This window comes from Manis javanica, chromosome X (genome assembly GCF_040802235.1).
Source record: "Manis javanica isolate MJ-LG chromosome X, MJ_LKY, whole genome shotgun sequence".
In the NCBI taxonomy this organism is placed as follows: Eukaryota; Metazoa; Chordata; class Mammalia; order Pholidota; family Manidae; genus Manis; species Manis javanica.
Window position 1 is genome coordinate 97,968,322 of NC_133174.1, and position 22,015 is coordinate 97,990,336.

General features: G+C 34.8%; 1 protein-coding gene across 5 annotated transcripts in view; it reads left to right on the plus strand.

The window, feature by feature from the left end:
- Positions 1 to 22,015, plus strand: part of TBC1D8B (TBC1 domain family member 8B) — an 81,022-nt gene that overhangs the window by 23,441 nt on the left and 35,566 nt on the right. For all 5 annotated transcript variants that reach the window (XR_005053905.2, XM_036991435.2, XM_073227344.1 and 2 more), the window contains exons 5-10: positions 649 to 889; positions 6,540 to 6,747; positions 7,361 to 7,528; positions 14,391 to 14,540; positions 15,319 to 15,469; positions 15,956 to 16,170. Coding sequence is in view for 4 of the 5 variants with exons in the window: in XM_036991435.2 (XP_036847330.1) it covers positions 649 to 889; positions 6,540 to 6,747; positions 7,361 to 7,528; positions 14,391 to 14,540; positions 15,319 to 15,469; positions 15,956 to 16,170 (1,133 nt within the window). In the remaining variant the exon portion in view is untranslated. The remainder of the gene's footprint in view (positions 1 to 648; positions 890 to 6,539; positions 6,748 to 7,360; positions 7,529 to 14,390; positions 14,541 to 15,318; positions 15,470 to 15,955; positions 16,171 to 22,015) is intronic.

Genomic DNA, 22,015 nt, shown 5'->3' on the forward strand with positions numbered 1-22,015 from the left:
AGTTGTTTCTGTTACCATGACTTTGAACTTGTGCTGACTGACCTATCAACTCTGTAATGTTAGGTTGTACATAAAATAATAGGATTGATATTAAGGGTAATTAATGTGTGCATTAAAAAGTTTCCTTCACTAAAGAAAGAATTCCTTTTAAGACTGTTTGCTTAACATAGGAACCATTAGATGTATGTATCAAATTCCTTGCATATTGTAGGAAGTGAATGAATGTTAAATGACAATGGTGATTTGGCATTTAACTCCTTTCTTTCCCTTGTTCTAAACTAGCTACTTTCTTCAGCCCATGGTATAACATACAATGAAAATATAGAAGCTGTAGTACACAGCTACAAAGAAGAATCAAACGGTGCACAGAAATAACTTTTACATCAGTGGTTACATAGTTATGTAAAGTAACATTTAAATACCAGAATCATTTTTTTTAATTCTTTCAGGTTATATCTGTTCCTAGAATTATCAATTATTGTATGTGCATGTTTATGCTTCAAAATTTTAACTAATCTTGAATTCTAAAGTATTTTAGTTGCTCATCGCATTTTTAAGTGGCTAATTATTGTTTCAAAACACCTGATTGATAAACACTAATCAGTACTGAGAAATTTAATTATATCTGCTTATAACCCTTATTTGCAGTAAAACTCATTATCTCCTGGGATGCAGTCTCAAAACTTGAAAAGACTTCAAATGTTATACTAACAGAGAGTATTCATGTGTGTTCCCAAGGGGAGAATCACTACTTTTCAATGTTCTTGCATATTAACCAAACATACCTTCTCATGGAACAGCTGGCAAACTATGCTATAAAGAGACTTTTTGATAAGGAGACATTTGATAATGACCCAATCCTTGAAGATCCTCTACAAATCACCAAAAGGTATTCAAAACTGAATTAATACTTACTTTTTAAAGTATCGTTTGACCGAAGAATGGTAGTGTTGATAGGCATTAAAAAGTTAAACTGTTCTATGATAGTTTTCCTTTGGAGTTAATATCAGTGTGGTTTTTTTTTTACTTCATTCATATGTTTTTCACAAATAGTGTCCTCTCTTATGAAATTCAATCCTAAGAAGTAATAGAAGTTAAGTTAAGCTTGAAAATTATTTCTTGAGATCCCAGTATGATTTGCCCTGCAGTGCTTTTGAAATGTAGAGATTTTTGTAGGGGTGGTTAGTCTAATTCTAAATTTCTATATGAATAGTCTGGATAGTTTCAGGTCTGAAATTGTTAAATGTATTATTTATCTTTAAACAATCTATAAACAGAGTCTTTTTTTATGAAGAGGCAAGTTAGTGGAGCATGGTCTTTAGCATGAGAATATAGTAATCCTTGGACAAGTCATAATCTCTCAGGACCTCAGTTTCCTCCTCTGTCATTTCTACTTCGGGGGCACTTGTGAGGAATAAAAAATGTAGCATATGAAAGTGCTTTGTAAAATACAAAGCACTAGATAAATGTTAATCATTTTTGGTGCCTGCATCAAAAATATCTCTGATAGCTGTTTGCCACTATATTCGATTTGCTGAAACTGAACAGAGCCCTTTCATGCTGTTCAACACTCAGAACAGTTACCTGAAATGAGGATGACAAAGGGGAGGGAGAGAGGAGAGGATGCAGAAATAGCTAGTGGAAGCAGCTTGTGGCAAGGAGAGTAAGGGTATATATAGACTGTATGGGAAAGTGTAAGAGGAACCTAAGCTGCAGTTCTATGAGCAGACCAGAACAAGTGACCTAGAGGGTTGTATGATTACACATAGCCCTAAATGGGTACAGTTGTTCTTACTGATTCCTCAACCATTCCTAAAATCTATATACATAAGGATACCTTTCTGAGCCTGCATGCTTTTCTGGAAAATAGATCAAAAAGGTGAATTTTTTATACCTTATTACCAAAATTAGGTCCCAGTATGCATGGTTTATATATAGGACTTTATAAGGATTAAGAATCGTGTTTGTACATAGTTCTGGAGGTCCTCGCCACAGCAATTAGACAGCACAAAGAAATAAAGGACATCCAGATGGGTAAGGAAGAAGTTAAACTGTCACTGTTTGCAGATGACATGATATTGTACATAAAAACCCCTAAAGAATCCACTCCAAAACTGCTAGAACTAATTCTGAATTCAGCAGGATTACAAAAGTAATACACAGAAATCTGTTGCATTTCTATACACTAACAATGAACTAGCAGAAAGAGAAATCAGGAAAACAATTCCATTCACAACTGCATCAAAAAGAATACAATACCTAGGAATAAACCTAACCAAGGAAGTGAAAGACCTATACCCTGAAAACCACAAGACAATCATGAGAGAAATTAAAGAAGATACTAATAAATGGAAACATATCCTGTGCTTATGGATAGGAAGAATTAATATTGTTAAAATGGCCATCCTACATACAGCAATCTACAGATTCAATGCAATCCCTATCAAAATACTGACAGCATTCTTCAATGAACTAGAGCAAATCATTCTAAAATTCATGTGAAACCACAAAAGACCTCAAATAACCAAAGCGATCCTGAGAAGGAAGAATAAAGCTGGAGGAATTACACTCCCCAACTTCAAGCTTTACTACAAAGCCACAGTAATCAAGACAATTTGGTACTGGGACATGAACAGAAAAATAGACCGATGGAACAGACTAGAGAGCCCAGATATAAACCCAACCATATATGATCAATTAATATACAATAAAGGAGCCATGGACATACAATGGGGAAATGACAGCCTCTTCAACAGATGGTGTTAGCAAAACTGGACAGCTACATGCAAGAGAATGAAACTGGATTATTGTTTAACCCCATACACAAAAGTAAACTTGAAATGGATCAAAGACCTGAATGTAATTTGTGAAACCATAAAACTCTTAGAAGACAACATAGGCAAAAATCTCCTGAATATGAACATGAGCAACTTCTTCCTGAACGCATCTCCCAGAGCAAGGGAAACAAAAGCAAAAATGAACACATGGGATGACATCAAACTAAAAAGCTTCTGTACGGCAAAGGACACCATCAACAGAACAAAAAGACATCCTACAGTATGGGAGAATATATTCCTAAATGACATATCCAATAAGGGGATGACATCCAAAATATACAAAGAGCTCACACACATCAACAAACAAAAAGCAAATAATCCAATTAAAAAATGGGCAGAGGAGCTGAACAGACACTTCTCCAAAGAAGAAATTCAGGTGGTCAACAGACACATGAAAAGATGCTCCACATCACTAATCATCAGGGAAATGCAAATTAAAACCACAATGAGATATCACCTCACAGCAGTAAGGATGGCCAGCATCAAAAAGGCTAAGAACAACAAATGCTGGCAAGAATGTGAAGAAAAGGGAACCCTCCTACACTGCCTGTGGGAATGTAAGCTAGTTCAACCATTGTGGAAAGCAATATGGAGGTTCCTCAAAAAACTAAAAATAGAGATACCATTTGACCTGCGAATCCCACTCTTTAGAATTTACCCAAAGAATACAAGTTGTCAGATTCAAAAAGACATATGCACCCCTATTTTTATTGCAACACTATTTACAGTAGCCAAGATATGGAAGCAACCTAAGTGTCCATCAGTAGATGAATGGATAAAGAAGATGTGGTATATATACATGATGGAGTACTATTCAGCCATAAGAAAGAAACAAATTCTACCATTTGTAACAACATGGATGGAGCTGGAGGACATTATGCTCAGTGAAATAATCCAAGTGAAGAAAGACAAGTGCCAAATGATTTCCCTCATTTGTGGAGTATAACAATGAAGCAAACTGAAGGAACAAAACAGCAGCAGACTCACAGACTCCAAGAAGGGACTAGTGGTTACCAAAGGGGAGGGGTGTGGGAGGGTGGGTGGGGAGGGAGGGAGAAGGGGATTAAGGAGTATTATGTTTAGTACACATGCTGTGAGGGGTCAAGGGGAAAACAGGGCAGCACAGAGAAGGCAAACAGTGAATTTGTGGCATCTTACTACACTGATGGACAGTGACTGCAATGGGGTATGGGTGGGGAATTGATAATATGGGTAAATTGTAGTAACCACATTGTTTTTTCATGTGAAACCTTCATAAGAGTGTATATCAATAATACCTTAATAAAAAAGTTAAAAATATATATATATATATATAAGCAAACAAGCAAATAAATAAATAAGATAAATAAATAAATAAATACAAATAAGAAAAAAAAAATTATGTTTATATCATAGTTCGGAGTTTGTTTTTGTACTGACCTTGATTTGCCACCATAAACATAAACTTTTTAGCCATTTAATTTCCCTTAAAATATCCTCTAAAAGGCTCTCTGTGAATGAGTTACTTATTACCAAGTATGTATTTAAATGAGATATTGAAAATCTATTTTTGTCCATGTGCATTTTTAAGACAGCCTGTATCTAAATCCTTTGATTCTAGTAAAAAAAGCAATAGCTTATTTAGAGTTAGTTCCCAAATTACTATTTTCTAAAAGGGTGTATTTTCATTGCTTCAGCTTATTGTTTCTACAAATATGTATTCTATAATTTATAAATAATACAGAAGCATAATAATAATAGTTAAGTTCAGTATATATCTTTCTAGGTTTTTTAATGCATGAATTAAAAATATTTTCAAAAAGCATGAATGGAACTAAGCATCACATATTATTCTACAATCTGCTTTTTTCTCCTTTAAAATAATATATCATGAGTTCTTCAAAGAAGAAATTCAGATGGCCAACAGACACATGAAAAGATGTTCCACATCGCTAGTCATCAGAGAAATGCAAATTAAAACCACAATGAGATATCACCTCACACCAGTAAGGATCACCAGCATCCAAAAGACAAACAACAACAAATGTTGGCGAGGTTGTGGAGAAAGGGGAACCCTCCTACACTGCTGGTGGGAATGTAAATTAGTTCAACCACTATGGAAAGCAGTATGGAGGTTTCTCATAAAGCTCAACATAGAAATACCATTTGACCCAGGAATTCTACTTCTAGGAATTTACCCTAAGAATGCAGCAGCCCAGTTTGAAAAAGACATAAGCACCCCTATGTTTATCGCTGCACTATTTACAATAGCCAAGAAATGGAAGCAACCAAAGTGTCCATCAGTAGATGAATGGATAAAGAAGATGTGGTACATATACACAATGGAATATTATTCAGCCATGAGAAGAAAACAAATCCTACCATTTGCAACAACATGGATGGAGCTAGAGGGTATTATGCTCAGTGAAATAAGCCAGGCAGAGAAAGACAAGTACCAAATGATTTCACTCATGTAGAATATAAGAACAAAGGAAAAACTGAAGGAACAAAACAGCAGCAGAATCACAGAACCCAAGAAAGGGCTAACAGTTACCAAATGGAAAGGGACTGAAGAGGATGGGTGGGAAGGGACGGAGAAGGAGGGCAGGGACAAAGGGGGCCTATGATTAGCATGTATAATGTGTTGGTGGCACGGGGAAGGCTGTGCAACACAGAGAAGACAAGTGATTTTACAGCATCTTACACTGATGGACAGTGACTAATGTATGTGGGGGGAACTTGGTGAAGGGGGGAGTCTAGTAAACATACTGTTCCTCATGTAATTGTAGATTAATGATACCAAAAAAATATATATGTATATATCATGAACATCCTTTCATTCATATAAATAGACCTTATCCTTTTAAATAATAGTGGAATAACCTACCAAATTACAATTTTGTGAGGTAAAAATTTATGTGGTTTTCTGTTCATATGCATCAGAATTACTTTGAAAGACATTACATGCCACATATTCAAATAGTATATGCTAGAAGGGTGACTTTAGTTTCAACTTGGTTGGCTTTGAGTTAAAACTTGCATATTTACTTGCTACCCCATGTAGCATCACTGCTTAGCACAGGTGTTTAGTGTTTCTAGAGAAATTGTACTATTTTAAGTGATTGTTTTTTATTTATATATTTATGTATCAATAACAAGTCATCTGCATTTATTGATACCTATCCTGTGCCCAATACTGTGCATTCATTGCTTTACCTTGCCTCTACTTTGGATTTCTTTGAAATATTCATTTAAAATTTTGCTTAATTTGAAAAATACTTTTTTGCACTATTCTTCCCATCTAAATTTTGATGCCATAAATTTCCATGATTTGTTTTGTTTGAACTGGGTGTTTTGATTTTCTGATGACTAGATATGAAAATATTGTTTGCCAAGATCAGTTTTAGCCATATTCACATATTATGAATATAGAGTAGTATTATAATAATATTCCAGCAAATCATGCCTTTAACAGATGGTATGAAGAGCAATGTCATCTCTTTTGTGCATTATAATCTAGTAATAGGACAAAACTGGAAAAAAGAACAAAGAAAATGAATTTATTAGGAGTCAGTGTGTTTCTTCCATTTCATAATTTGTTGAAGAACATAGCATGTAGTGTTTAATCTTCCTGCTTTACAGTCCATATAGATTAATCATTGTAAGCATGCATATAGTTCAGAAGTCACCATTGGAGCCTCCCGTCTTTTTTCTTTCCTACAGAGGTCTGGAAAATCGAGCCCACAGTGAGCAGTTTAATGCTTTTTTTAGGCTGCCCAAAGAAGAGACTTTGAAAGAAGTACATGAGTGTTTCTTATGGGTACCATTCAGCCACTTCAATACTCTTGGAAAAATGTGCATCTCAGAAAACTATATCTGCTTTGCTAGCCAAGATGGCAATCTATGTAATGTAATCATTCCACTACGAGAGGTAATATAAATTTGGTTTTTAGTTTGAAAAATCTGTCATTCACAGAGTAAAATGTCCTGTAATTCTGTAAATTATTAAAAACTCAGTATGTAACATCTTTTCATTTAAAAATAACCATTGTTTAAGTTCAGCATTATTTTTTCAGGATAAGAGCCTTATTAGCTTTTATTGAAAGTGAAAACAAACAAAAATTAAAAATTTATAAGCAAGATAAGGGTTTAGGATAACTTAAAATGGAGCATGATCACTCAGACATTTATGACATGAATACCAAACCTCAGACTATTACATCTGGTATATACAGTAAGAAAGAATAGGATTGATAACTTTTGTGTAAGTCAGAAATAAAATCTCAGCATTGTAACACTGAAATCTTACATTTCTATTATCATTTAAAGGATACATGTTTATTAAACCTTTTCCTTGAGAAGTAAAGTAACTTGCACTGAGGTCGTTTGTATTAGTAGTACAGTGAGTATCCAAAGTCTGTTTCTTAATAAATCATTCCATAGACCAAAACTTTAGCCACAAAAGTAAGCTAAACATTGTGTCTGAAGGTGCCACAGCAACAAGGGAAAATGTGATTCTTTTATAAATTGTTTTCACCCTTCAGGTCTTAGCGGTAGACAAGACAAATGATTCCAGCAAACCTGTCATCATTAGCATCAGAGGAAAAACAGCTTTTCGCTTCAGTGAAGTTAAGGACTTCGAGAAACTGGTGGCAAAACTGAGGCTCAAGTGTGGGGCAGCTTCAACTCAATATCATGATATTAGCACTGAGGTAATTATATAGCGATCAAATCATTTTGAAAAAAACATTTGTGTTTTGTGTGGTCCATTCCTTCAAAAGGAATTCATAGTAACTTATCTATTCCTACTTAGGTTCTTTTTTTTGAAGATTAAAACCAAAGAAATTATATTCTCTAAATCACATCATAAAAAGAAGTAAGAATTAAGGACTTTGTCTTTTTTAGGAACTCATACTTTAAAAAAATTATCATTTAATCTTTTTTAACTATATTTGCTGCTTATCACATGTATATACCTTACGCTTTCACATAACATGGCTTTTGACAACTCAAGCTATATTTGAGAATTCAAAAAGGCCTTGGAAAACACTCTCCTCAGTGCTGTAGAAGACAGCAATTTTAAGTACATCTTTTATTTAATATTGATTAAGTCAGCCTTATTTACATAATCTAGCATCAAGCAAAGTAGTGGCATATGCATTTACTAGTAAAATATAAGAGAAGGCAAATATTCTTGGCAAAGGGTGGTTAACAGCCAGATTTTGATGTTTAATGTGTCTTTCATAGAAATGTATGAGTTTCAATTCAAATTCATTTTCTTTTTCAATGCTTAGGAAGTCCATGTTTTAGTCGATTGATTAAACTTATCACATTGTAACAATATTTTAATTAAAATTGAATAAAAAATCAACATTGACTTTACAGGTTTTATTTATTTTCCTTGGATCAGATCACGGAGGCTTTTACCTCTCATTCCAGAATAGAGACTGCAAAATTAGGTCAAGTCAATTATAATGCAGTATTGGTAAGACTAACTTTCCTTTTGATAATAGAAAAGTACTATGAAACCATGTAATATACCTCAGTTCCAGACACAGAACCTTCATGTTGGCCATCAAGAGTTTTCATGCCCCAACTTTCTAATCTTTCATTTTCTTCAAGTATGTGCCAAGGATATTCCTTAGTTTGATATGAGGAAACAAGTAAAATCTGATTTAATCTTGGTTGTTTCTCTACTGATGCTCCTATATCACTATTTTTCCTGTCCTGTTTCATTTCAGACTTGGTCAGTGTATTAGACTTAATGCTCTACTTATTTTCCCTTCTCCTTTAATTTACCTGTGTCTCTTAAACCTGAAGAACTGGAATGTTTTCCCTGAAAACTCTTAGATGCCTCTAGTAGCGGGTGTGATCAGTTGTCATGAATTTTGTTTCAAAATGAGTTTACTATCTTTTCAGATGTATGTCAAAGAGTCCCAAGGTTTTCTAGTTTGTTTTACCCTTTATTAGAGGTTTTAATAATGAAAAGTAGAAAATAATAGTATACTGGTTTGCTTGCATATTTATTTTCTTTAATTGTTACAACATTCTATTTTCACTTAATTATTATCTTAGCAATGATGAAGAATATTGATTTGTTTTAGCATTATCCATATATATCTAGCTTTAATGATAGTACATTTTAAAAGTTAGTAGAGAGAAGATTTTTTAAATAAGAGCTAGTTACGTTTGATTTCTGAATGACAGGAATTGTAGCTACATTATTCTATAGCTACACCTAGAGCACTAAAAGAAGAAGGAAAAATCATATTCTATGATTTTACCAAATCTGGTAAATTTTGCACAGACAATAAGACTTTTCAATCTAAATCTCAAAAAGAAGTCTAAATCAAGAAATCTAAATATGAATACAGGAAGAGCTTTAGGAAATGTTTCCTGTGAGTGCATTAAGAATGTTATATAAAGGACATATGCTCCCAGAAGTAATTGGGATTGTGCATTAATAGTAGGTCTGTCCAAATTTTTAAATGTGTCCATTAAAATTAACAGTTTATTAAGTTATGTTAAAATCTGGGTATGTACACAGGTTTTAAAAAATTGTAGTAAGTGCTTAGGAAACACATTAATCTTTTTATTGACACATATACTCAAGAAATATTACTAGATATGGTAATTTTTCAAAACTACCAAATGAAAGAAAAATGGGCCCTTTTAGCTTAGTTTGAAGCAAAGCAACAGAAGAGGAGAAAGTACTGCTGAAGGTCCCTTAATGCTTTGGAACTGCATTGTAAGTGGATCATAGGAACTATGAAAGTCAAGAAGAAGTACAAATTGAGCTATTCCTTAAAGTATTTAGAAGGGCAAATATTTTCTACAGATTGTCAAAGCATATATAAACATTTGTTTCATTAGTTCTCATAACTATCACTATCTTAACTCTCTAAATTTCTTAATTAGAAGTAATGGGTTCCTAATCCTACACAATAATGTAGATAAGAATAATAGTTTAACCCATACAACTGGTTTTTGTTTGCTTTAATAAGGATAAAGTAATGTTTCCTGTGATCATAATATAAATTAGACATAGATGTTTTAGCTGTGGGGTGTAGATTTATTTCAGTTAGGAAACCAGAAATTTTATTGAAAATAAAATTAGTACTAATTTTAAATTACAGACTATGAACAGGAGCCTGTTTTAACATAAGCTTCTGATATTTAGGTTAGCCATTTCTTTGCATTTTTGGTTGTAATTTTTGGTTTTACAGGTCAACTCCGATGAGTTTATGAGATATTCCAATTTCAATCTAGTATTTTGTAAAAAAGTTTAACACATAAAGAAATAATAATCTTCACCCTGCCTTTCCTTCACTATTAGAAGCCATATGCTATTTCTAATGCCAGAGGCAGATACCAAAAACCAAACAAGTCTAAGAATACCTGTTAGAGAGTCCACAATCTGTGTTGCTTCCTCATGTGATGGGATTTTGCTCAGACACTATATGCCTGATTATCAAATGTATTCCTGTTACAAGTGAGTTTGTTTTTATGCCAGCACTATACTGTTTTGATTACTATAGCTTTGTAGAATTGTTTGAAATCAGGAAGTATGATGCCTCTGACATTGTTCTTCTTTCTCAGGATTACTTTTCTGGTTTCATACAAATTTTAGGATTTTGTTTCTATTTCTGTGAAAAATCCCCATACTTAAAAAAAATAGATGACAAGTACAACTAAACAAGCAAGCCCGTAATAATAACCAAACCAAAATAATAACCAAAACCAAACCAAACCCATCTTATTTCAACCATGAAAATAAATATTTCCATATTTGAATCCTAGAAAATGTATATTCAACTATTAAGCTAGTAAATTATAAATTGATTTATCTTTTAGGAAGGTGAGAGTATAGAGAGAAGTATCTCTAGCCAGAATTACTCAGCATCTCAAAATATGTAGACAAGAAGAAAACAACAGAGGAGCATTGCAGTAATGCACAGTGCTAGGACACAATGTTGCTGTTTGCAGAGAGGATGTTTGCCAGCTCATGTACACCCTCAAAGCCATAATGGAATATCACCATTGTTGTCAATTGCTTGAAAAGTTTCTGCACTCAGTCCTTCAGCCAATATTGGTTGAGAGAGGGGGAGGTCAGTTCTCACTGATTATTTCTCACTTCACTTCCATATTTGCACTGTCACTTCCATTCAGGGTAATGATGTGTGCTGTTATTTGCACAGATAGTCCCAGGAGTTTTGAGGCCACAACAGGCAGTTTCTTTGAAGAGTGCAAAAAGCGAACACTTAAAAATCTCCAAATATCAATTTCTCATTCTCCTATAAAAAATCAGTTATCTAGTAAAAAATGAACTTATTTCAGATTAATAAACAAGTACAGAATAATGATGAAAAAGCATCTGTGTGGTCAAATGAATGACAAAGGAATCTAGAGTTTTTTTCAGTGAAGATCTTTTTATATCATAATAGCCAAGAAGTCAAGTACAGTGAACTGTACCCTAAACATTTGTGTCAGACATCTATTTGTTCTCTTAATTAAAAATATCATTTGTAATTTGTATTTGACATATAACAGTTTTTTATAGCCATTTATCTATGCTTCATGGGAAAATATACCAAACAGCATTTTCAGTTTATTTTTCTAAATAAATGTGTTGTTTTTTAAGAAAAAAATCCCATTGGAATTTTGGTAGGGATTGCCTTGAATTTATTAGGTGGTTTGAGATAGTATGGACTTTTGAACAATATTCTTTCAATCCGTGAGCCCAAGATACCATCCATTTATTTGTGTCTTCAGTTTCTTTCATCAGTGTTTTACAATTTTTGGTGTACAGATCTTTCACATCCTTGGTTTAATTTATAAATAAGTATTGCATTGTTTTTGGTGCTAATGTAATGAGAGTGTTTCCTCTATTTCTTTTTTTTTAGATAGTTCACTGTTAGTATATAAAAGCATCATTGATTTTGTATCCTGAAACTACTAAATTTGTTGATTAGTTCTAACAGTTTTTTAGTAGAGTCTTTAGGGTTTTCTGTATACAAGGTCATGTCATCAGCAGAGAATTGTACTTCTTCCTTCCTGATTTGGACTCATTTTATTTCCTTATTTTGACTGATGGCTCTACTAGGACTTCTAGTACTATGTTGAATAGAAGTGATGAGAGCGGGTGCCCTTATCTTGTTCCTGATCTTAGAGGGACAGCTTTCAGCCTTTCTCCATGTTTTATGGTGTTAGCTGTGGGCTTGTCATATATGGCCTTTATTATGTTGAGGTACATTCTCTCTATAACCACTTTGTTAAACCATCCTTGCCTCCCGGGATATATCCCATTTGATCGTGGTGTATGATCCTTTCACTGTGCTGTTGAATTCAGTTTGCTAATATTTTGTTGAGAATTTTAGCATCTGTATTTATCAGGGATTTTGGCCAGTAGTTTTCTTGTAGTACCCTTATCTGGCTTGGGTGTTAGGGGCATGCTGGCCTTGTAAAGTGATTTGGAAGCATTGCCATCCACTTCAGTGTTTTTGGAAGAGTTTGGGAAAGACTGGCATTAATTCTTTAGATGTTTGGCAGAATTCATGTATGAAGCCATCTGGTTCAGGGATTTTCTTTGTTGGGAGGTTTTAGATTCAGATTTAATTTCCTTACATGTTACTGTTATGTTCAAATTTTCTATTTCTTTATGATTCAGTCTTGGTAGGTTATATGTCTCTAAGAATTTGTCCATTTTTCTATGTTGTCCAATTTGTTGACATAAAATCATTCATAGAAGTCTCTATGATTTTTTGTATTTCTGTGATACCAATTATACTGTCTCTTCTAATTGTATTTATTTGAGTCCTCTCTCTTTTCTTGGTAAGTTTTGTGAAAAGTTTGTCGATTTTGTCTTTTAAAAAAATCAATTCTCAGTTTTGTTGATAGTTCACTTCTTTTTATTGCTGAACGACATTGCATAATCTGGATATACCATGGTGTTTATCCATTCACCTATTGAAGGTCATCTTGGTTGTTTCTAATTTTTGGCAATTATGAATAAAGCTGCCGTAAACGTTCCTGTGCAGGATTTTGTGTAGACATACGTTTTCAGCTCATTTGGATACATGCCTCAGAGCACAATTGCTGAATAGTGTGGTAAGACTATGTTTAGCTTTGTAAGACTGCCAAACCATCTTCCAAAGTAGCTGGACTATTTGGCATTTCCCTTAGCAGTGAATGAGAGCTCTTGTTCACAGCCTTAGTAGCACTTGGTCTTGTCAGTGTTTTGGATTTTAGCCATTTTAATAGGTGTGCAGTGGTATCTCATTGTTTCTTTAATTTGCAATTTTCTGATGACATGATGTTGAACATCTTTTCATATGATTGTCATCTCTATATCTTCTTTGGTTAGGTCTCTCATTAGATCTTTTGTCCACTTTTTAACTGGGTACTTATTTCTTTAAAACATAGTTTCCTTTAGTTCTTTGAATATATTTATAATACCTGCTTTACATTCCTAGTTTACAAAATCCAACAACTGGGACACCTCAGGGACATTTTCTGTTGGTTTCTCTCTTTTATAGTTCTAGTTTTTATTTTTATGCCTTGTTTTAATTATATTGCCTCACCCCCTGAGGCAGTATAAATTAGTCATCATCCAATAATGGGTCAGAAGAGTTACTTAAGTGACTTGAACATTAAGTTTTCTACTTTTTACCAAGGGGATCTTTGTGTGAAGGTATACCTTAAACTTTAGGCAGTTTATAAATCAGCCTTAGCTTTCATTTCTTACTTCCAAAGGTAGCCAGAGTTGAGTGACTGGGGGTTTCTCCTATGTCATTTTTTTCCTGGGCACCCTGAACATGCATGCACACTTTTAGATCCCAAAGAATATGTTGGAACCTTTTAAAGTTCCCTGTAGCCATTTGGTTCTCCAGGTCTTTTCAATTTTTAGCCAGGCTCCTGTTTGCCCCACCTGAAATCACAGCCTTAGGCAGCTGTGATGTTATCAGCAGAATGCTCAGGTTTTCCAAAATGCCCTCGGGACAGGGCTTATTTCATAGGGCTGAGCTCCATATCAAATCAAGTGATAATAATACCCTAAGAATGGAGATTTTCCAAGGAGCTACTAGTTTGCTCAGAATACTGACTGTGTTCTAGGGGTGGAGATTTTAATGAAGCTCCAAAAGATCAATTGGCTGTGATAATGCTGACTTTCATGACTACCACACTTCTGAGTTTGGGAGAAAGATGAAAAGGGAATAGCCTCAGGTTAAAACTTCAGAGAATGGTGTTCTTAACCAACATTCATTAGTTTTACTTGAATTGATGCTTCTCAGTTTTGCTGTCTTCTGGTGATCTGAACTGTTTTATTTTTAAAACTTTTCCCAATATTTTGTTGTTTTTGTGGGGGAGTGGGTTCACTGAAGTCCTCAACTTGCTGTTTTAGACTTTGGTTTGTTGACATCTCTAATTTTCAAAGAAAAACAAGGAGACATTGCTTCAGTATTTGTTATGTATATAGATTGTGGTTTATAAATGATAGCTAAAACATTAGCACTTTTTCTTCTTGCAGGAACTTTTAAACATACATTTGGGCCAATTACATTCTTTCTTTTTCAGGTTCCTATTAGTTCTGATTCTGCAGACCCATCTGATAATATTGAGGTCCTATCTCTGACATGTAAGAGAGAATGCAGTAGAACTGTGAACACCGAAGCCTTAATGACAGTATTTCACCCTCAGAATTTGGAGACTCTTAATTCCAAAATGGTAGGAAAACAAAATGTTTAAATCTGTGGACTGAAACGGTCAAAAATAAAAATCTTAGAGCAGACTAGTAGGTACCACAACTGAAAAATTTTTGAGGGGGTAGCTGAAGAGGTCTTCTAGCAGGTACTAATGATAGAATCTGGACATGAGTACCCCTTTTTGAGTAAGCCCATCCACCATCCCAGAGAGACCTAGATTTCATCTTACCCAGGCTTCAAGCATTCTCCAGAGGACACATTAGCAAGCCACAAACCCACCTTTTCCCTGATCCCTCCCCTCAAAAAGCCCACCAAAAACCTGGCCATAAAAAGCCACTTACTCTATAAGAGACACCTGCTTGGACTGTTGAATTTGCATCCCCTCTTTTCCTTTCAACTAGTGTGTGACTTGTTTGATTCCATTACACAAAGACTATTATCAAGAATTAAGACAACAGATGAAAGTTGAACATTGGGTCCTATTTGCATGGATTTCCAATAACCAATCCTAATATCAAGGTGATTTTTGTGAGAATGATGTTCCAAAGCTTTACCTCCTATGTGTAATGCTTTTCCCATTTTTATATGTGTTTAGCTGCTGAAGAATTAAAATAGTAAATTAAAACTGTTATGCTCACATGGATTTAAAAGATTTTTGTGGTAACAGTGGTCTGGTATTTGGCTTCTCTGTGAATCCTGAATTTGACTTTCAACAATAGATGTTGTTTCATGGTGATGAGTTATCAAGTGATTTGAAAGAAATTAATTTCTCTCCATGTTGCTTTGAATATGTGTTATAGTTGAAAGAAAAGATGAAGGAACAGTCATGGAACATCCTATTTGCAGAATGTGGGCGTGGTGTTAGCATGTTTCGGACCAAAAAGACTCAAGATCTGGTTGTAAGAGGGATTCCAGAGACCTTAAGAGGAGAGCTGTGGATGCTTTTTTCAGGTGTTACATTTATTCACTTTATGCATTTAACAGATGTTAACTATGCTCCTTTAGGAGTTATGCACTAAGCTAAATAAAAGTAATTACAGAGATGGCTAGGACAAAGTCTTCCTCATCATGAATTTAGACCGTGATAGAGAGTATGGTAGTTATATGTACTCACCTATATATCCACACATCCATGTCTGAGCAGATTAGTTTATTAGGCAAGATATGGCTAATGGGGGAGGAGGTGATCTCTGTCTCCACTGTCAGAGGAAAGTTAAGAGGAAAAAAATAGTCCATGGAAATGTTATTGTGTTGGATAAGATTGCTATCCTGGTATTACAGATTCTAGCGTAAAGCTTTTTCTTTTCTTTTGTTGACTTGAATATTACTTAAGTATAAATCTAAACTTAAAGGTAATCCAATTTTTCATGCATGTATGCAAGTAGTAGCTTTATTATATTCCTCTTCTTTTGTATATTAATGCAGTCATCTTTTCAGGTGCCATTAATGACATGGCTGCTAATCCTGGCTATTATGCTGAAGTGGTTGAGCTGTCCTTAGGGACCTGCAACTTGGCTACTGAAGAAATTGAGCGTGATTTGCGTCGCTCCCTGCCTGAACACCCAGCCTTTCAGAGTGACACTGGCATATCTGCTCTGAGGCGGGTACTCACTGCTTATGCATATAGGAATCCCAAAATTGGATACTGCCAGGTATGACTTTATTATGAGCCCAATTGTGTGTATGATCCAAATGATAAAATCACATTAAATCCAGTTCTACTAATTTGAAAATTGTAATAATAAGGACAGTTTGTGCTGATATTCATAGTGGATATTTTTAATCTGAGTTGGATGGTAGTAGGAATATTTAGGAGAATTGATATTCAATTAACTCATTATTCTTTTACATTTAATAAATATTTATTGAATTCCTGCTCTGTAAAAATACTTTACTAGGTACTTAAGACTATATAAACATGAATTAGATAGGGATCCTTCCCTTAAAAGTATATAGACCAGTAGATATTAAAACATTTATTGGTAAAGGAAAAACAAGAGACCTATTATGAGAGAGAAATATAAAATCATATGATTTATAATAGGGATAAATTATTTTTATCTGGAGGAATCAGAGAAGGCTTCATTTGGAAGAAGTAGCATTTGCAGGTCTTAAAAACTGATTAAGTTTGGATGTATGAAGATGGAATGAAAGAACATTCCAAGCGAACACAGAGGTAAATGTGGAATATCTATAGAACCATGTTCTGTATAGTAGAAATGTAGGATGAATGAAGCCAAGCAGTTGGAGGACAAAAAATCAGTAAGGTAGATCAGAGTAGGTGAGGAGTTTGAGTTTATTTTGTAGGCCGTGGAGGAATCATTGAAAGAAAAATCCTTTAGGAGTACACTATATTAATTTGGGATGCTAGACTGCTAACACAAATAATCTCAAACAGGCAATAGCTCAAATACAATAGAAGTTTACTTAAAGGACTAAACAGAGAAGAGCGAGTATTTAGGTCAGTAGGCAGCTCTCCTCCATAAGATTATTCAGGGATTTATGCTGACAGCAGGCTCTGTCATCTTCAAAACATGGCTACGAAGGTGCTCATTCATTTCCATTACTACTCAAAGGAAGGGGGAGAGAGCATGAAAAAAAAACTATGGCAGGTTTTATTGGCCAGCCCTGGAAGATACATACATCACTTCATACAAATATGTCCAGATACTATGGAAGAAGGGAAATTGAACTATGGTAGATAGCCAGCACTCTGACACATAATCATTTATAATGGGTTGAACACCCGTAATGATTACATATCAATTCTATCTATCTATTGAAACTTAACAATAAAGAATTTTTTTGAAAAGCAATTTAAGTGAATGGATCACCTAAATTACAAGTACTGAGCATTTTTTAGGATCTCTAAAAGGAAAACTACTGCTTTTTTTTCTCAAAGAGCTTACACTCAAAAAACCTGCAGTGTTATCCATATGTAGTAGTTCAGAGGCAACTTCAAAGTAGGCAGCACTTAATTTTAATTTTGACTTCTAAAAGATGAGAATGAAGTAAGAAACATGGCAGGGAAGAGGAAAGTTATTCTGAGTTAAGGTAACAATATGAGCAATACCATTCAGGCAAGAATAAGCCTGCTGTGGAAATGAAACTGGCTAGATTCATGTTGGAATCAAGTAAATAAGTCTGTGTGGGATAAGATCATGGAGAATCACTCAAGCCTGTGGAAAAGTTTGAATTTAATATGGTAAGCAGGTTTTGATTAAAAACCCATGTGAGCCATACTGACTTATGGCTGGCTGGCTGACCGGCTTTATTTATCTATCTTTCCTTCTTCCCCACTTCCCTCACTCCATTCCTTCCATCTATCTGATCTGTCTTCTTCCTTCTTTTCTTCTTTTCTATTTCCTTTTTCCTTTTTTCTTTCCTTCCTCCTTCCCTTCCCAATTCACATACCACAAATTCCACCCTTTAGTGTTTTCTAGTGTATTTACAAAGGCAGGCAACCATCATCACCATGTAATTCCAGAACACTTTCGTTACCCCAAAAGCCCCATATCCTTTAGCAGTTACTCTCCATTCTCACTTCCCCCAGCCTTGGGCAATCACTAATATACTTATCTGCCTCTGTTGACTTACCTGTTACGGACAATTTATTTAAAGGGAATAATACAATATATGGTATTTTGTGTCTCCCTCCTTTCACTTAGGTTCATCCATGTTGCAGCATGTAATAGTACTTCATTCCTTATTATGGTTAAATAATATTCCATTTTATGGATATACCACATTTTGTTCATTCAACAGTTGATAGGCATTTTTGGTTATTTATAGATTTTGGCTGTTATGAATAATGTTACCATGTATATTCATGTACAGCTTTTTGTGTGGACATCATTTTTTACTCTTTTGGGTATGTACTAGAAATAGAATTGCTGAGTTATATGGTAACTATGTTTAACATTTTGGAGCACTGCCAAACTATTTTTCGAAAAGACTGCACCATTCCAAATTCCCACCAGCAATGTATGAGGGTTCCAATTACTGTCTCTTTGATTATAGCCATCCTAATGAATGTGAACTGCTCTTTCATTGTGGTTTTTATTTGCATTTCTCTAATGTGCTTATTGGCTATTTGCATATCTTCTTAGCAAAAATGTCTATTCTAATCCTTTGCCCATTTTTAAGTTTGGTTATTTATCTCGTTATTGTTGAGTTGTAATGGTTCTTTATATATTCTGGACACCAATCCCTTATCAGATATATTTGCAAAATTTTTCTCCAGTTCTGTAGGTTATCTTTTTACTTTCCTGATTGTGACTTTTGAAGCACAAAAGCTTTAATTTTTATATAGTCCAATTTGTCTATTTTTCTTTTTTGTGTGTGTGCTTTTGATGTCATATCAAAGAAGCTGTTGACTCATCCAAGGTCAAAAAGATTTACTCCTACGTTTTCTTCTAAGAGTTGCAGTTTTAATGTTTAAATACAGATCTCTGAGCTATTTTGTATTAATTTTTATGTATGCTATATGGAAGGGATCCAGCTTTATTCTTTTACTTATGGATAACAAATTGCTCCAGTGTCATTTGTTGAAAAAACTGTTCCTTCACTCATGTAATTGCCTTGGCACATTTGTTGAAAATCAATTGATCATAAATGTTAGGGTGTATTTTTAGACTCATAATTCTACTCCCTTGATTTTTATTTCTGTTCTTATGCCAGTGTCACATTCTTTCTTTCTTTCTTTTTTTTTACTACAGCTGTACAGTAAGTTTTGAAATTGGGAAATGTGAATTTTTTTGTTGTTATCATTAATCTACAATTACATGAGGAACATTATGTTTACTAGGGTCCCCCCTTCACCAAGTCCCCCCCACAAACCCCATTACAGTCACTGTCCATCACCATAGTAAGATGTTGTAATATCACTACTTCTCTTCTCTGTGTTGCACAGCCCTCCCCATGCCCCCCACAGTTTACATGCTAATCGTAATACCCCCTTCTCCCCCCCCCACCCCCCAGCCATTATCCCTCCCTTCCCACCCATCCTCACCAGTCCCTTTCCCTTTGGTAACTATTAGTCCATTCTCGGGTTCTGTGCTTCTGCTGCTGTTTTGTTCCTTCAGTTTTCTTTTGTTCTTATACTCCACATATGAGTGAAATCATTTGGTACTTGTCTTTCTCCGCCTGACTTATTTCACTGAGCATAATACCCTCTAGCTCCAACCATATTGTTGCGAATGGTAGGATTTGTTTTTTTCTTTTTGCTGAGTAATACTCCATTGTGTATATGTACCACATCTTCTTTATCCATTCATCTACTGATGGACATTTAGGTGGCTTCCATATCTTGGCAATTGTAAATAGTGCAGTGATAAACATAGGGGTGCATCTGTCTTTTTCAAACTGGGGTGCTGCATTCTTAGGGTAAATTCCTAGAAGAGGAATTCCTGGGTCAAATGGTATTTCTATTTTGAGCATTTTGAGGAACTTCCATACTGCTTCCCACAATGGTTGAACTAATTTACATTCCCACCAGCAGTGTAAGAGGGTTCCCCTTTCTCCACAACCTTGGCAATATTTGTTGTTGTTTGTCTTTTGGATGGTAACCATCCTCACTGGTGTGAGATGATATCTCATTGTGGTTTGAATTTGCATTTCTCTGATGACAAGCGATGTGGAGCATCTTTTCATGTGTCTGTTGGCCATCTGAATTTCTTCTTTAGAGAACTGTCTATTCAGCTCCTCTGCCCATTTTTTAATTGGATTATTTGTTTTTTATTTGTTGAGGTGTGTGAGCTCTTTATATATTTTGGATGTCAACCCTTTATCGGATCTGTCATTTTTGAATATATTCTCCCATACTGTAGGATACCATTTTGTTCTATTGATGGTGTCCTTTGCTGTACAGAAGCTTTTCAGCTTGATATAGTCCTATTTGTTCATTTTGGCATTTGTTTCCCTTGCTGGGGAGATATGTTCAAGAATAGGTCACTCATGTTTATGTCCATGAGATTTTTGCCTATGCTTTTTTCTAAGACTTTAATGGTTTCATGACTTACATTCAAGTCTTTGATCCATTTTGAATTTACTTTTGTGTATGGGGTTAGACAGTGATCCAGTTTCATTCTCTTACATGTAGCTGTCCAGTTTTGCCAGCACCATCTGTTGAAGAGACTGTCATTTCCCCATTGTATGTCCATGGCCCCTTTATCGAATATTAGTTGACCATATATGTTTGGGTTAATGTTTGGAGTCTCTATTCTGTTCCATTGGTCTGTGGCACTGTTCTTGTGCCAGTACCAAATTGTCTTGATTACTGTGGCTTTGTAGTAGAGATTGAAGTTGGGGAGTGAGATCCCACACACACACTTTATTCTTCCTTCTCAGGATTGCTTTAGCTATTCGGGGTCTTTGGTGTTTCCATATGAATTTTTGAACTATTTGTTCCAGTTCATTGAAGAAAGCTGTTGGTAATTTGATAGGGATTGCATCGAATCTGTATATTGCTTTGGGCAGGATGGCCATTTTGACGATATTAATTCTTCCTAGCCAAGAGCATGGGATGAGTTTCCATTTGTAAGTGACCTCTTTAATTTCTCTTAAGAGTGTCTTATAGTTTTCAGGGTATAGGTCTTTCACTTCCTTGGTTAGGTTTATTCCTAGGTATTTTATTCTTTTTGATGCTATTGTGAATGGAATTGTCTTCCTGATTTCTCTTTCTACTGTTAGTGTATAGAAAAGCCACAGATTTTTGTTAATTTTGTATCCTGCAACTTTGCTGAATTCTGATATTAGCTCTAGTATTTTCAGAGTGGAGTCTTTAGGGATTTTTATGTACAATATCATGTCATCTGCAAATAGTGACAGTTTAACTTCTTCTTTACCAATCTGGATTCCTTGTATTTCTTTGTTTTGTCTAATTGCCATGGCTAGGACCTCCAGTACTATATTGAATAACAGTGGGGATAGTGGGTATCCCTGTCTTGTTCCCGATCGCAGAGGAAAAGCGTTCAGCTTCTCGCTGTTCAGTATGATGTTGGCTGTGGGTTTATCATATATGGCCTTTATTATGTTCAGGTACTTGCCCTCTATACCCATTTTGTTGAGAGTTTTTATCATGAATGGATGTTGAATTTTATCAAATGCTTTTTCAGCATCTATGGAGATGATCATGTGGTTTTTGTCCTTCTTTTTGTTGATGTGGTGGATGATGTTGATGGATTTTTGAATGTTGTACCATCCTTGCATCCCTGGGATGAATCCCACTTGGTTATGGTGTACGATCCTTTTGATGTATTTTTGAATTCGGTTTGCTAATATTTTGTTGAGTATTTTTGCATCTACGTTCATCATGGATATTGGTCTGTAGTTTTCTTTTTTGATGGGGTCTTTGCCTGGTTTTGGTATTAGGGTGATATTGGCTTCATAGAATGAGTTTGGGAGTATTCCCTCCTCTTCTATTTTTTGGAAAACTTTAAGGAGAATGGGTATTATGTCTTCTCTTTATGTCTGATAAAATTCCGAGGTAAATCCATC